General features: G+C 37.9%; 1 protein-coding gene across 1 annotated transcript in view; it reads right to left on the reverse strand.

Moving 5' to 3' along the window:
• slou (slouch) overlaps positions 1-13,585 on the reverse strand; it is a 77,765-nt gene extending 64,180 nt beyond the window's left edge. The window contains exons 1-2 of the mRNA XM_067775840.1: positions 11,370-13,585; positions 7,654-7,909 (exon numbers count right to left, since the gene is read on the reverse strand). Of these exons, the coding sequence (XP_067631941.1) occupies positions 7,654-7,909; positions 11,370-12,938 (1,825 nt within the window). The 5' untranslated portion in view covers positions 12,939-13,585. The remainder of the gene's footprint in view (positions 1-7,653; positions 7,910-11,369) is intronic.
• Between the last annotated feature and the right edge of the window lie 3,692 nt (positions 13,586-17,277).

Genomic DNA, 17,277 nt, shown 5'->3' on the forward strand with positions numbered 1-17,277 from the left:
TTTGAATGCTGTGTTAATGTTGTATTTTTTAAAGAAGTTTGCCAATTTATATGTTGCTTTTCCCGTATATGTCATAGTCGTCCAGCTATTATTTTCCTTTTCATTATTTCTTTTTGGTTCTCCATTTGTCCTTCTGAGCTTATCTACTAGTGCTTTTTTATATCCGTTGTTTTGCAGCGATATTATATGCTTTAAAGTTCTCTCTTATATGCCTCTTGTGTAAGAGGTGTTCTTTCAATTCTATGTACCAAGTGCCTTAATGCTGCATTTTTATTCTGTTGGGGGTAATTTCAGGTATTATGTATTATTGTGTCGGTGGCCGTTGGCTTTCTATATATGTCATAGTTAAATCTTTTGGCCTCTTTATCAATAATTATCGTGAGGTCTAGATAGTTGATTCCTCCGTCTTTTTCAGTTTCCATTGTAAATTTTATATTTCCGTGCTGATTGTTGAGGTACTCCAGTACAAGCTCTTCGTTATTAGTAGTTAAAACGCATATTATATCATCCACGTGTCTAGCATAAAATGACACGCCTAATTTGGACTTCAGCTCCTGTATGTACTTTTCTTCCAGAATTTGGATGAACACTTCCATAAGAGTTGCTGATGTAGGGCTTCCCATTCCAAGACCATTTGTTTGTCTATATATTTTATTGTTGAATTGAAAATAGTTTTGACGTAAAGTGGTTCTTAGCGTATTTGTGATTTGCATAATTTTCACTTTGTTTTTTGTATTATGAACTATTGTTGAGCTAACTATGTCCAAAGTCTCCGATAGTGGTATTGATGGTTCTAAATCTTTTATGTCAAAAGATACCAATTTGCTGTTCCTTGTTAGCTCTACGTTCTCAAGTCTCTCTATTAGTTCTGTTGTGTTAGCTATTGCATATTCGTTCCTTAGCTCCAAAATATCTTTCAATATCGTTTTTAAATATTTGGAACATGGTGCCGATTTAAAATTAATGATGGACCTTATTGGCGTGTCCGGCTTGTGGATTTTTGGTAGCGCAATCAGTGGAGGAGGCGAAGGGTTTATTTGGACCAATCTATGTGCCATGTTAGAATCTACTATATTTGTTGCATTTTTTATAGCAACTTTGATTTGTTTTTGGTATTCATCTGTGGGATCCTCTCTTATTCTACGACATTTCATTTTCTCTATGAGATCTTCGGTTTTGGATATATATTTTTCTTCTTCGATTAGCACAGTGGTGTTTCCTTTGTCCGCTTTCGTTGTGACAATATTGTTTTTCCTTAGTTTATGCCGTAGATTCTTTATTGTTTTCTCCTCTGTATTCGGTTTTTGTCCTTCTTGTGCTTTCACCTCCTTTTTTATGATTTCCCTGCACATGTGTCTTGCGTGCTCCTGTTCCTCCTGTGGTATCAATGATATTGCGATCTCCGCATCTACAATCGCTTGCTCCGTTTTTCTTACTGTATTCTGGTCCATGATATTGTGCTTCAGGACCGTTTCGAGAAGTTGTGCCTCTTCATTGGTAATGGGCACTTTTGTGAGGTTAACGAATTCTCATGAGACTGGTGAGTTTTTTGGATTTGGTTACTCTCTCGTCGTCCTGCCAGCTTGTCCAATTTTCGGTTCAGCGACCTGTATTTTTGTTGTAGTTCCTGATCGACCTCTGTCCTAATTCGGTCGAAACATTCCATTAATGCAGTCGTAGGTAGTTGTTCTGCCAGTCTTAAATGGATAGATAATAACTCGGCATTTATCTTATCCTTCGAGCGCAAACTTTCCAACTCTTATTTTAGAAAATCCTTTGCCGCTTTTCTAACTGTTTTCCTGCTAGATTTGGTATTTGCCTTTATTGTTATTTTAGCGAATGTAGGAGTAACATTCAATTCCAGGCAATGTTTGTTGAACCAAATGCTCGCCTTTGCTTTATATATTTTCAGTAGGCGTCACTTGTAAATTGTTTGTAGTCCATTCGCGTTCAAGTTAAAAGCCAGAGAAGCAATAACTGACTCCGATAGGGTGGATAAATGATGTATATTGGAACGATTTTCCGTCATCCCTTGTCAAATTTGGTTTTGAGACAAACCGGTTTTGGCGTTGTGCCATCATCAGTGTCGATATTCGTTCTGATGTGTTGTTGTCGTTTGTCCTGTATTTACAGTTCGTAGGTACATGAGTAGGTATTGTCAAAATTGATGCTTGTGTATATTTAGTTATGTGTATGTGTTGTGTGTTCATTCAGAACCGAGGGTGGTTTACTAATCGATCATTGTGGCTGGAAAAAGTAAGGAGTAACAGCTCTTAAAAAAATAAAAACTCTTTGACGCAAGCAGCTCTATGTTCAAAACCAACAAACTTCACATTTTGAACTAAATACACTTTCTATACATAAACAAAACAAATCAACGCGCCCGAAATATTTATGTAATCCCGCCTTAATAGCGTTTAGAGAATTGCATACTAATTTAAACTGGCAAACCATGCATCATATTTTAATCAAATTTCGTCAAGCTTTTGCTTAGATTTTGAGGCAGATAATTGGCATGGTAAAATTTAACTATAAAATTGTGCTTGGCATGCTACCCACATTATTTCGACATGGATTTCGGAGCGTTTTTAAGCACTACCGTGCGTAGCACCGCCCATATTAACAAAATCTTTAAGATCGCGGGTTCGAATCGAGGTCAAGGCCTAACAATAATTTTTTATCATTATTATTGTTATGATAAATTTTTTCTTAATTGAAAAAATTTTTAAATTAGAATAGAAGAAAGAAAAAATTTTAAGACAACTGCCAAAGCTCGTTGTATAGATCCATTTCGGGAACTGCTAAATTCCTTCATCGGCAACGTTTAGGCGCCGCTGCTATAACCATTCAGCCACCACAGCGGTTTTTTGTTTGTCTTCATTAATCCTACTTCTATTCTGGTTCGTGCCAATTGATATTCACAACACTGCGACATCTGTTGCAGAATAGCTGTGAAAATTGGACTTGTTTGTTGGCAATGCTGCCATAGTGTCATATTTTATTGACACTTTTTTCCCCGTTCTCTGGGATGTATTAACAATTTTTTGTTGTTATATCGGCCTACTGATTTTAAGATCGCGGGTTCGAATCGGGCTCAAGGCCTAACAATAATTTTTTATCATTATTATTGTTATGATAAATTTTTTCTTAATTGAAAAAATTTTTAAATTAGAATAGAAGAAAGAAAAAATTTTAAGACAACTGCCAAAGCTCGTTGTATAGATCCATTTCGGGAACTGCTAAATTCCTTCATCGGCAACGTTTAGGCGCCGCTGCTATAACCATTCAGCCACCACAGCGGTTTTTTGTTTGTCTTCATTAATCCTACTTCTATTCTGGTTCGTGCCAATTGATATTCACAACACTGCGACATCTGTTGCAGAATAGCTGAGAAAATTGGACTTGTTTGTTGGCAATGCTGCCATAGTGTCATATTTTATTGACACTTTTTTCCCCGTGCTCTGGGGAAAAAATTGTCAAAATCTTTAATATCACACACATATTTTCGGAACCATTCGTGACTACTACGGAACTTTCTATCGGATTGATTACAAAGTTTATGCCTTATTTCTTGTTTTTATTTGAAATTTTTTCCGGGAATAGAGCCAGATACCGGTGTATAAAAACAAATGTTAGTTATGCTTCGTTTCGTTTGAAATTTGGTACTGAGATTGCCTAAGTTACTATTTGGATCGCCTTTTCTGAGGGAAATAAACAAATACCGATTCGTTCGATAAAATATTTTTTTAGGATACGGTTTACTTTTCGCCCAATTTGATCCAGTCTATTATTTTTAACAAAGAAACCAGCAACTGATTATATTAACACCGATCTTAGTTCTTTTTTCAATATTTTTAAACTAAACTTACATCAAGTACCATGTTCGCTCCACATTAGCGCGTGAGCAAACAAGAACACTTTCTGATATTGATACAGCTGTGGTCCCATACTAGTCAATAGTATTACCAACAACTAAATCAACTACTCCGTCAAAGGATTTCATTATTTCAGTTTCAAGTCATTCCACAAGCACACATTCAAAACAAATTTCATACGACTGGAATTCAAATCACAAAAAATACTCTAACGGAGTAAAATCTATGCTATATTAGTTTCTTTGATGAATGGTCCCTTTTTGTCTACTTTCTAATTCGCTAGAGTGTAATCTAAATTCGGTAAAACATAAAACGAATTTCCAATTAAAATATCAATCAAACAAAAATTCACTCAAGCATATCTGAATCATATGAGAGGTGGGCGATTTTTGAAAATGTAAGCCATTTACATATGCAACATACACACATACATATTAACTATGTATGCAAATAAGTATTTAAATAAAAGCACGTGGGTGCGTGTGAGTATATGTATAATTGTATAAGCAGGTAAGTGCATTTTCATATATCACCGAAAAAAAAACACAAAAAAACACAAAAAACAAAGAAACAAATATTTTGAGTAACCACGCTCACTTCATGTGTATGAACGAAAAATCAAATTTTCAAAAAGTGAATCGGCACAAAATATGCTTTCAACACTCAGAAATATCAGCATAAAGGCACATTTGGATATTAACGTATATTCAGCAATGTTAAGAATGGAAAACATGCATACGTGCATTATGGCGCCGATTTTTTTTATAGGTCGCTTTCTATTGTTGTATGTATTATGTGTTCCAAATATGAGCCAAATCGGACAACAAATACGATTTTTGTGAATATCTCGATCCTTACGCCACCTAGCGGCGACTGTTTTCTTATTATTGCATTGTCATCGGGTTCTTAACTATATTCCAAGTTTCAAGCTTGTAGCTTATCGGGAAGTTACTTAAATTTCAATTACAAAATTCGTGCCAGCCAGCCAACCAGCCTGTCAAATCAAGCTTAATAAAACCATTTAATAAATATAGCATTGTTTTAAATTTTGTATTACATTCTCAGTTACTGCGAGCCAGAATATGGGTGTAGAATTGATTTGGCTGCAAAACTTAAAAAATTTCGATTTCAGAAAATTCTTAATAAAAATTTCGAAAGTCTCGCTAAATTTTCTAGAATTTTCCAGTGTGTATTCTGAGCTCAAACTAGAATTTTTACCAGCCATTATAATGCAGTCATTCCAATCCTATAAGGCCAGTAAAAGTATATTCTCTATATTTAGCCAAATCTACTTGGCTATCTGAACCCTTATAGGTATTGAACACTATCAGATGCCTGAGATGCACCATATTAATGGTGCTCAAACTATATACCATGGAAGCTCAATGCGCTAAGTTCTGGTAGGACTACAGTGCTCCCTAGTGTGTGTACTTTGATTCACGAGATTTCAGATTGACGACGGTAGCCAAATATAATAAATAATTTGCTGAACAATTTTCATCAAAAAAGTGATCACCAACTTTTTTTTTTACTATTTCTTTAGCTCTTCGTCAATACATTTAGTTTCTTCCGTAATTCTTTCATGATCTCTTTCATTGTCATGCCGAAGCACAGAGAAGATACCCGTATTATTATATCATCCGCGTAAGCCACCACCTTAGTCCTATTTCTGTTGAGTTGGCGGACTGCTAAAAGGATAACTTTATCTAGGCTTATAAAATTATTGCGCATGAGATTAGTACCAAAAAGTGTGTGTCTCCACTATTTCTCCATGCACTACTACTATGTGAAATTATCGGCGAGTGTTTTTTCTAGTCACGAATTTAGATGTATACGCATGTACAAAAACACGGATATTATTGACTTTCGATATTAAAAGTAAAAAAATTTTGTTTTAATTATTGAGTTTTCATAGAGAAATCTTATCTTCGACTCACACGCAACACCCTTTATTCATATCCAATCGGGGCCAAAACTTATATGTGCTATTTTCAACCTAGGTACTACAGTGTGAGGAGGGGCGCCTGGAAAATATCGTTTATGTAATTTATAAGGATCACCCTAATGCACGTATATAAAATAATATGTGCAGGAACACATAAAAGTAAATTTGATTTCATAGGCAAGTCAAAATACAATGAGTATTGGTATTGGTATCTATCACACATATGTATATGTAAATGTACATACATAAAGAGCGAGTAAAAATCTGTTGCATAAACAACACCAATCCATCAGTATTCCAACTAGACATGGTCGTTGAACAAAAACAAAGATGTAGAGGAAAAATAACAAGTAAGGACGGGACTTCCAAAGACTTCATACCTTTCATGAATGGGGCTGAACAATAATCTTATCCCGTTCGTAATCTCCAAATAATCGGATGTATAAGATAAGAAATATATAGTGAACAGATGTACATACCTAAACGATTTTTAAGATAAATATAAAATAACAAATGGCAAAAAAACCCCTTATCTGAACGATCGGTTGTATGGGATATATATTATATATAGCTCCGATCCAAATAATTTGTGCATGAAATCTTCTATGATATATTAAAATATATATCACCAAGTTTCACGTTTATACTTTCTAAATTAAGGGAGAAATGGCCATAAATCTTTCTATCTGAACGATCGGTTGTATGGGATATAACTATATATAGCTCCGATCAAAGTTATTTATTCAGGATACCTTCTATGATGTATTAGAATATATATGAACGATCGGTTGTATGGGAGATATATGTTATAGTGGTCCGATCCTACCGGATCCGACAAATGTCTAATATAATACAAAAATGCATCCAAATGTGCCAAATTTCATTGAGATATCTCAAAATTTGAGGGACTAGTTTGCGTTCAAGCAGACAGACAGACGGACGGACAGACGGACGGATGGGCAGACTGACGTGACTATACCAACTCAGTTCGTCGCCCTGATCAATTCGGTATACTTAATGGTGAATCTAGCTTCCATATTTCTCAACGGTACAAACATCGGATCAAAGTTAATATACCATTTCATGTTCATGAAAGGTATAAAAATAAAAAAATTTAAAACACTAACAGCATACCAAAACACCAGCCAAACAAACGAACTTCCCAAGTGTACTCATACGTGAGACGAATGTGAGTGTACATTAGCTGAAAGGGAGTTCTAGTTGAAGGAGCTCAACAAAAAAGTGGCCAAACAAAAACAAAATAAATATTAGAAATAAAATGCTTTTGCTGATTGTAGTGGAAAGCTTGAAATTATTTCATATTTCCTTTGAAGGCATCCTACCGGCTCAGGGATCTACTTGCAAATGCGATTTCTTTCAAATCTAAATGGAATGAATTGAATTCGATTGATTTGAAAATCATTGCAAACTATTTGCTGAAAATAACTTCGCTGGCGTTCCGTGCTACGAAAAACTTGTCATTGAAGATAATTGATATTAGAGAAAAATTACAAAGTTTGCACACGACGATGGTTACTAGGACTTGTTTCTGGATTTCACTTCTTCATCAGCTAGTTTGTCGGGTGTTGAGTTTTGAACTCGGTTACACCATCATTCTTACTGGTGTTAATGCAGATGCCTCTATCCACACCGTCATTTGTAATTTCTCTCTTACTTTTGCCATTGTATTCCGAGATTTTACATACCTTTTCAAAAGGTCATAGTAACTTTTCATTGAAGAAGTGTTGCAAGAAATGTTGAATTTATATATTTCCTCTCTTTTCTCCTACCGCTTCTATACAATAACATAAATACTTAAAGAATAGAACTCACCCGACATATCCTCGCTTTGCATATCCTCGTCGTGCATATCATCATCCCTATCGGCATTACTACTACTCGAACCCCACTCTCGATCGCTGTAATGCCCCGATGGTCCATTTCGACCTGTGAACTTTGTTGGATCTAAAATATTTTCAACGGAGAAAGCCAAACGCTTTGTTGCTTCCTTTTCCGTCGCGGCATTATTCGCTGAAGATTTCGGCGAAGCAGATGTTGGAACTGATCTCGTTAGATCTACTGGGCAAGCCTAAAAGACAGAAAATTTATTTTAAATAATTTATATTTGCATAAAGAGTAAAAGATTTGTTTTGTAATTTTTTATTTAGATAACTAGTCTGCGATGCGCAAATCACTAAATGCCAACATCTCAAAACTTAGTCCCTTTCCGATTAAGATCATGAAAAACGTCTTAAGTACTATGTGATAACAGATGAGGCCAAGGATTTATTTTGTAAATTTAGAAAAACATGACATCAAAACTACAGAGGGCGATTTGGACACCAAGATGACGTTAAAAAGAAGCGTGCTGTTTTGAAAAAAAAAAGTACACCGCGCAGCAAGGCTTTGCGAGTTTGAGTGTTAACGTGATGCAAAGTGAGACAACTATTTACCAGACGTGGGATCAAAAGGGGTGAGCTCCAAGAGCTTCATATTCTGGTTATTAGATATGCTAGCAGAACAGTTCTACTGCTGACTGAAGGTTTCTGATCGAAAAGTCCAAGTTCGCCTAGGAGATTAAAAGCAAATTAATGAAGCATATTTTTTTTAAATTTAATTTGGTTTGATCATAATAAGTGCAAACAATTTAATTATTTTAAAACTGGTGGACGCCAAAAAGATGGTATAAAGCAAAGGTCAAGCGCATGGAACAAGTCAAGTCGAAGCAAAGGCATACAAAAATCAGCTAGAGATGTAACCAAACGTATGGGCTTTGAACTACAAGACTGTATTTGAAAACCTCAAAGCCAGAATGGCGACAACTAAGTGGCTCTTTTTCCCGTCTCAAAAAATGAGGGAATATAGAGAGGGACAGATCAGGCCCCTGAGTTACAACTACACTACAAGTTGCTGTTGTTGTTAAGCTGTAATTCTCCGAAGGGTGAGTAGGTTTTTCGGGTTATTTTTTAATTATTTTTTATTTAATTTGCTCTTTAAGATGAACGGAGGGTGGTAAGCACCTAATAAGCCTTGAAATGAAGGGGAAGGGGGGGGGGGGGGGGGCGGGGGCGAGCACATGTGTCTCTGAGAGATAAGCAACCTTAGATTGCTGTCGATATTCCGATTTTGGGCTGATAAACTTAAGAAAGGTCATTAGAATATTTCAAAAACCAGTTGAGAATCGCAAGCTCATTCAATGGCTAATAACACAAACGCAAGAAAAATGTTTAAAACGTAAGTCATTGGAATAGGTGTTTACATTTGCTACTCCACAGTAGCAGTAGCAAATATGCTCTGCTACAGCTCCGGCTCTGAACATGAACAGAGCATAGAGGTAAGTCATAGCATAAGAAAGTGATAGCTTTTCTATGGCTCTGCTATGAGCTACGTCTTGTATTAGAGCGGAGCAAAAAGCAGAATAGAATCTACGAATGAAAAATAAAATAAATTAATGCAAACCTCTGAAGAGATTTAAAGTCGAGCTTCTCTTCCAATTGAAGTCGTGCTCATTTTAATATTTCCTTCATATTGGCGGGGCGTGGCCTTCATGTTTTATGCCGACTCCAAACGGCATCTGCAAGGCAGATGAATTTTCACTGAGAAGACTTTTATGGCAGAAATCGCTGCCGAAAAACTGTCTTCTAAAATATTTATTTATTTTATTGTTATATACACAATGTAAGAGTAAAATTGAATTGATTAATAGCTATTTTTCGCAGAAGTATAGATTGATGTATTCGCCCATGTTCCGTTTAAATCTCTTATGTATAAAATGAGCGTGGCCCTTATCGATTTCGTAATTTTTTTCCAAACTCATTCCAAATGACCAAAAGTTAATTAGCCTACCAGTTTTGTGATGGAAACCCAAACCGTTTTTGATTTATGACCAATAACATTTGAGAATTTTTATTTTGTTAGAAATGGGCGGCGCCACTCCCCTTTTTGAAAATTTTTCAAAATTAAAATGAGAGGCAAGTATTTCAACTTACGCAGGAAACTTGGTTATTGTAAAAAATGGCGTGGTTGCTGTCCGATTTCCCTCACATTTAATTGCGATGGCATATGAATACCAAGGAGCCCACAAACCCAATTCCCACAAAATATCTCACAAGTTACTCAGTTATTCTGTTCACAAACGGACGGAAGTTTACATCTATCTCGATTAGTTTATGCCGTTACAAGCTACCGTTATATCAACAAAGTTGAAAGACACTGTGAGCTTTGCTCAGCTGAGTAAAAAGCAGAGAGACAGTATTAAAGATAATGCAGTGATTTAGTTGAATGTCAAGAAGCTCATGTGCTTTTCGAGTATTTCCAATCTGGTCCCCTAAAAGCTTTGGCTACCTAAGCTACTACTAATCCATATGCTCTCAGGCCACGGGTACTTTAAAACATATCTATACAAAAAAGAGGTCGAAAATGAAAAGTGCGTGTACGGCAGTGCATGTGGGGATGAAGCTAATGTTATAATATAATTCGACTTTACGACGAGAAATTTGGTGAAATTTTGTAAAATGGGCGTGACACCGCCCACATTTGAAAGAAGCTAATTTAAAAGATTTGAAAACCGTTTTTCAAAAGCCGTTGAGATATCATATTGCTGATTACACTCACTTAAAAAAACGAACTCTCGAACGAAACGAACCCGAACGAAGTCTAATGGTTACAAAAAGTTCAATATATTTATGGTATATAAGTCAATTACACTGATACTTCACCTCAGTTTGTTTTAGGTTATATCCATTTAATACTAAATAATGCACAAAATCCCACCAATCCTAACGAAATTTGGTGAAAAAAATTGTTTTACAATGAAATTAACGGATTCTTGCAAAGGTTGGTGAAATCGGTTGGAAACCCCGAACACTTCTTAGCCCAGCCTTCCGCCTGACCTTCGGTGCGTCCTTTAACATGACTATTTGAACAAAAATTGAGATATCTTCACCAAATTTAGTACACGGGCTTATCTGAACTCAAAATAAGCATATTTCCATTGAAAATGCCCCTCAGATAATAACCACGCCCACTTTTTCGAAAAATGTGATAGTGCGCTAACAAATACTGGTAAAGTGATGGAACTGAGGGTTTGAATAAGTTTTATAGCGCAAACAAAAATTTAGTCGCATTTTGGAAAATGGGCGAGGAAGATGCGTTAACGACCACGCCCCCTTAAAAAAAATGCTTAAAGTTTTAATGGTTTTTATTAATTTATGACGTGAAAATCTGATCTTTGAAAGTAATTTGGCATGAAAGTGTGTATTATTGAATGTGGAGGATAATCCGTTATAGAGGAGTCTCTGAAGAAACCGTTAGAGAAGAGTTGCAAATCATTTCAAATGCTGACTTAGCAAAAGTTATTGAAAATATTACATTCCGTATCTACTGCACCCAACGACCTCAATATTAACTTACAGCAGCGAAGTAATTGTCATTCGGACTTTTGTTTTTGCACCAATTCGAAAACAATCTGTGACTTTATATCTAACAAAACAAGTTCTAATTTAATACCTATTCTAGTCTTTAGAATGGACGCAGCAGCTAAAACTTACCGTAGGGGTGCCGTGTGATCCATCATGGCTATCCTCGTCATTGCCATCCACATTCAATTCCTCGCTGGTATCGCTACGAGCATAATTTGCAGCCGCAATTTGACGTGATGTAGCAGCAGCTGCTGCTGCCGCCGCCGCTAAACCACCCAATTGTATTCGAAATCCATAATCGCTAAGATCAGGGCGGGTATTCGTAGATGGCAAGCATAGACTAGATGAGGCAGCAGCCATAGATGCGGCAGCGGAAGCAGACGAGGTACTTGACGCATTATTAGCAACAGAGCCTAATGTTACGGTAGAGCGAGCTGCCACAGCTTTTGCGGCGACCAACTTAATCCTTTCCAGATCCATATCATGCGGCATTGTAAGTGTTGACGACGGACTACAGTTGCCCACCAGTTGGGCGGCATGGGATGGAAGGTTATGCGCGCCGCCATTAAGTAGCATTGATGAGGGTGGCGTTGACAGCAATTGTTGCTGTTGTAGTTGTTGGGGCGAAAGTGGAGTATTCGCATTGGACGAAGTGGATGATGCTGATGCTGTTGTTGGGTATGTGGAATGTTGTTGCTGGTGCTGTTGATGATGCTGTTGCGGTTGGATGGGTGACATCAACTGTTGTGGTTGCTCGGAATGCGTGTGAAGTGGTGATGTGGGTGGTGATAGTGGTGAGCTGGCGGGTGAAGGCAAACATTGATGCATTTGCAAAGATGATGAAGGTAATGTAGGCAAGCCAACCATGGCGGCAAGCGGCGGACGTAGTTGATGTACTTCTGCGGGCGTATGATGGGAATGTGTATGAGAATGCGAAAGATTCGCTGCTGGTTGTGGGTGTGTATGCGGATGCTGATGTTGGTTAAGATGTAGGTGATTGTGGTGTTGATGTTGTTGTTGTTGAGCAGCGGCAGCAGCTAAAAATTGTGGATTTTGCAATAAGTGTGGATGTTGTTGTAACAATGCGGCATGTGGATGTGGCAGCGGTTCGGGTCGTTGTAACTGACATGTAATTTCATTGAGTTCCAGCAGTTTATGCTGCGGCGGACTAGAAAACATCAGCGGCGGTGACACTGAGCGCCGACCATTGCTATTGTTATTCTTATTACCATTATTGTTGATCATGTGACTACTTTTATTATTATTATTAATATTATTGCTATGGCACATGTCGACTTGCTCAGGTGAATCTCTCATATCTGCAGTGGGACTTAGCCGGTTAACAACATTCAGCTCAGTCATTTGCTTGAGACGCTCCAGCGAGTAGCGCAAGTTGTCACTACTTACATTGACCGATTTTCCGACGGTTGTAACAGTGTTGTTGTTATTATTACCTATGGCATTAGCGCTAGCGTCTAGTGACTGTTGGCTAATAATGAATTTGGGTATCTTTGGCGTAAGCGAAGCGCTGGAGGTGGTAGATGTGGGCGTGGCAGCACCGTTGGTATTACTGCAAGCGACCGCTGGCGATGTGTTAGATTTTGGTGAGTCGGGATTTGAGTTGGGACTCAACTGCGTGCCGCCGGTATTTGCTGGCAAAGCATCATCACTTTTTTCCGGTGACTGAAGCATCACCATTTCGACTAAGAGGTGGAAGGACACTTCTAACACTTTGCAAATAAAAAATGCTTGTTTGAAATTTGTATTTTTTTATCTCGGTTCAAATTTGTAAGAATTTTCTTGTTTCGAAAATGAAATTTTATATTTTTTTGTTCACAACACTCGCGACGCGTCGCACTTGGTTTCACTTTATACTTCGAATTCAAAGATCACAATGGGTTCGCGTTTGCTGCTTACACTGTGCCTTCACTTGTCGTAATGAAGCTGACAGCCGCCATTCAAATACTTTTATTCTAGGCAACCGAGTATGAACTTTTCCCGACGGATGTCCACATGGAAGTATTTAGCGTTTTAGTAGCGTTGTTTGACCGACCTTTGGCTTCTATCCGCTTCACGGATTTTAAGTACTTGTAACTCTGATGGAAGTCAATCGACTGTTACTGATTTAGCATCAAAAACCGCATCTGCAGTGCGTATTGAGGCCAGAAAAATACCGTTTTCTACACAAATCACACACATACAATGATGCGATATCACGCGCTGCCGTCGGTATGATATTAGAGCAGCATATGTATGTACGACAGGTGATAGTCGCTCCGTCGCACGTCTGCTAGTTGCGTTACTCGAATATTTTTTTTTTTATTTATCTCTGTACCGTTAATCTAATCGAGTCACACAGTAGCTCACGAACTGCTTGCAACAAATAAACTGCCGCTAAACGGATGCTGTGCTGTAGTGTCACCCAAATACTCACACTCAAATTCACGTTTGTATGCTCGTGATGTTGGTATTGGTTATGAGTGCGTGTTCGTGCCATGCGTGGTGGTTCTGCTTGCCACATGTGCACGCCCTGCTGTGCTGTGATTGTGTTATTGTGTTGAGTGAAAATTTGAGTGTTTTCTTCACATTAATCCAATTGCTATGGCTCCGCCCCTTTTTGGCTAATGGGTACGTGCTTATTTTTATATAGAATATTTTCCCGACATTTTTTCATTTTTAAGTGTGTGCAATTGTTTGTGTGTCTGTGCACCATATGCGGCATCTTTTGACACACCATAACTACGCTCGGTACTTAAGTTTAAAGGATCAGTATCACAATCTAATGATTTAATTTGTTTTCCCCTCGTTAGCAAATGTAATGGTGTGTTCCGAGACGACTTTTCATTTTTAGCCATACACTACGTTGACGCCCGCCTTTGCGCCCCTGTGGGGTTGGCATACATACATACTTATCTACCAGAGCTGGGAATAGTGCACTTATTTTGTATAAATTCTTTTTTTTCGTTTGAATTAAGCGGGGATTGCCCTCATTTCTTTAACAACGAGACATCAGTGTGTGTATCGTTGGGGCTGGATTATTGAGGAATTTTTCTTAGAGACTATTAATTCGACCTCGCAATTGAAAAGGTAGCACTACTACATGCACGACATGCGTTGTGTATGTCGGGGCTTATTGTGAATAGGATAGTGTTACACCTGTACGATCGCCCATATGGAATTTGGATCATAGTGAAGTACGCTTCAAAGAGAAGCCAGCTTTATTCCACTGGGTATGGAACTTTAAGAACGGTGTTCACCGTGCATGACTCAGCAAAATAACTGACCAGCTGTGTATGAACGAAGCTGAGGAATCAAGCGACAGACTTATTAAACGCTTATAATGACGAACACCATTTCTCACGTTGTAGCTCTTTAGGCCACAATGTATTGACATGCTGATGTTAAAGCATTTAGGACTTGATGGCTAAAGCTATCTTACAAACTGTATCACAGAAAAATGCAAGGGAGGTTAAATTATATCTCCCAGAGCGCTAGGACTCTAGTTAATAGAACTATAGGGGGAGTACTTAGTCTAGCTGGCGAATATCAGCAAGCGCGGTATAAGATGCCGACATTCCACTCAAGATGGTGGACTTAGGTACACCACTTAAAACTTCAGTTCAAGGCTCACTGAGGGAGGTACTAAGCCTCTTCAGTTCGCATCGCCTAATAAATACGCATCGCTAATCTTCTGATATTTCCCCTAAGAAAAACCGATTTCCGTCAATTGTGAGCCGCAGGATCACCACCATACCCCGATTCGTGAGCTGCAGGGAGATTTTGATATACCGACCGTAATCGTTGGCGCCGTAACCCTCTGTACCACTTTTCTCTCACCACTAAAATCGCTCTCTCTTTCTCCAGGGGTCGCGTTGTGCGCAGTCAAAGTCTCTCGACATAGCAAAGCCACTAGTAAGTGTGGACCACAAGTTATCTGGGTAATGTCCTGTTATAGTACGGTGTTATTTAGTTTCTGCACTATAAGGAATAACCTTAATCTAATATGCAGCTGACAGATTGCTTCTAATTAGGCAATGGGAACTCTCTTTAGAAATTAATCCAAATTTTGGCCTCGTGGAACATAAAGCTAACGCCGGCTATGTAAATTTGAGATACTTTGGCATAATTTGTAAAATCCATTGTGCTTCTGACAAATTTCCACACGACGCGAATAGCGCTTCAATCGTATGCCGATATCATATCATCTATCCCAAAGCCATTGTATTCCAACTTACTTGGAACTTTACGATGCGTAAGAGCATCATAAGATGATTTGGATAACGAGTTTGACAGGATGTGGCAGCTAGTCAGGATAAAGATTTGCCAACATTAAAAGATCACATCCACCGGCCTGTCAAAACATTTATTGTCAAAGGCCTCAATTATTCTAGCACCGGCATATTCCCACATTGAAAAATATTAAGCGGCATTCGCTGTATTTTTGATATCTTTATATTAGACCCATTTCATGTTTGTTCGAAATATTAGGTAAAAAACTAAGGAAACTGGTAATCGATTTTTGAGTTAATTTGGGGCTTGAGCCTCGAATCCCGGAACATGTTTCAGAAGCCGATGACGACGCAATATGACAAAAACTATGTCGCTGGGTGGACCGGTAATCGTGATGGTTTAAGAATTCGTCCGAGTTTGGAAAATTCGCGGTCGAGTTCTAAATAATTTTCCAGTGGGCTAGGGACTTGGAACTTTTGAAGTTCCACGAAACTTAAAAATTTACGATAAAAAATTGCTTTAGATGGCGCAGGAATCAAGATGATCTTTGGAAAATACCTTCAGAGCATTTGGAATTTTTGATCGATTTTTAAGTAACTTCTCATTGATCCAGAAGCTTGACACCTTAAATCAACCGATGAGCTAGGGAATTAAAACTTGGAATATATCCCAGCGTGCTTTGTACACAGAGTATACTAATTTGATTGGATAACGGTTGGTTGTACAGGTATAAAGAAATGGAGATAAAAGACTTCCACCTATCAAAATCATCAGTATCGAAAAAGCCATGTCCGCCCGTTAACACCATAACTTGAGCAATTATTGAGATATCTTAATAAAAATGGAAAAAATTTGATAATTCAAAAACGAGTACCGCTAAGTTAATGAAGTTTGGTCGGTGGATTGGTTTTATTACGAAAACATAAATTCAAAAACATTTTTGATTATGGGTGTAGCACCACCCGCGCGATAGCCTCCGAAGAGATTTTAAGCCGAGCTTCTCTTCCAATTTGAGTCGTGCTCCTTTTTAATTATTCATACGAATTCGCAGAATGGGACCTACCTTTTTCATGCCGACTCCGAACGGCATCTGCAAGGCAGACGAGAAGCTTTCCATGGCAGAAATATACTCGGAGTGCTTGCCAAACACTGCGGAGGGGAGACCCCGCTTAGAAAAATTCTCTTCTAATTGAAAAACTTGTTTCTAAAATTTTGATGTTACTTAGCCCGGAGTGTGAACCCAGGATAGTCGCTGTTGTAGGCGGAGCGCGCTACCATCACACCACGGCAACCACCCACATTTAGAAGAAGAATATTTGGAAGTTTAACAAGCTGTTAAAAATATTGAAATTTGACTATACTTGCCAAGTTAAGATAATAAAAATCGGGTAAAGACCACGCCCACTTTTATTTAAAAGATTTTTAAAACAAGAAAAAGCAAAAATAGAAATTGTTGAAAATGGCCGTGGCACCTCCCCGCCTCGTCTTTGACAAAGCAATTTTCTATGTTTCGGCAGATATAACTCGAAGAAAAAAAAATTAACGGATTGTATTAGGATTGGCTATATATATTTTTCTTATAGCAGGAAATACTTCTAGTAAAAATTAAGGGGTCGGTTAAATACCAAGCCCATTTTCATATATAAAGGATGTTTAAAAGGGTCGTAGACTTGAATTCTTTTTAATTGGCGGTGTTACGTTCCTATTCCGATCAAGCATGACACAACATTTCTAGAGCCTCAAAAAAATTAAATCCCTTGTAACAAAATGAGAAAAAGTAATTAGCCTGAAATTAACTGTACAACTG

The sequence above is a fragment of the Eurosta solidaginis genome, chromosome 1 (assembly GCF_040869045.1).
Source record: "Eurosta solidaginis isolate ZX-2024a chromosome 1, ASM4086904v1, whole genome shotgun sequence".
Lineage (NCBI taxonomy): Eukaryota > Metazoa > Arthropoda > Insecta > Diptera > Tephritidae > Eurosta > Eurosta solidaginis.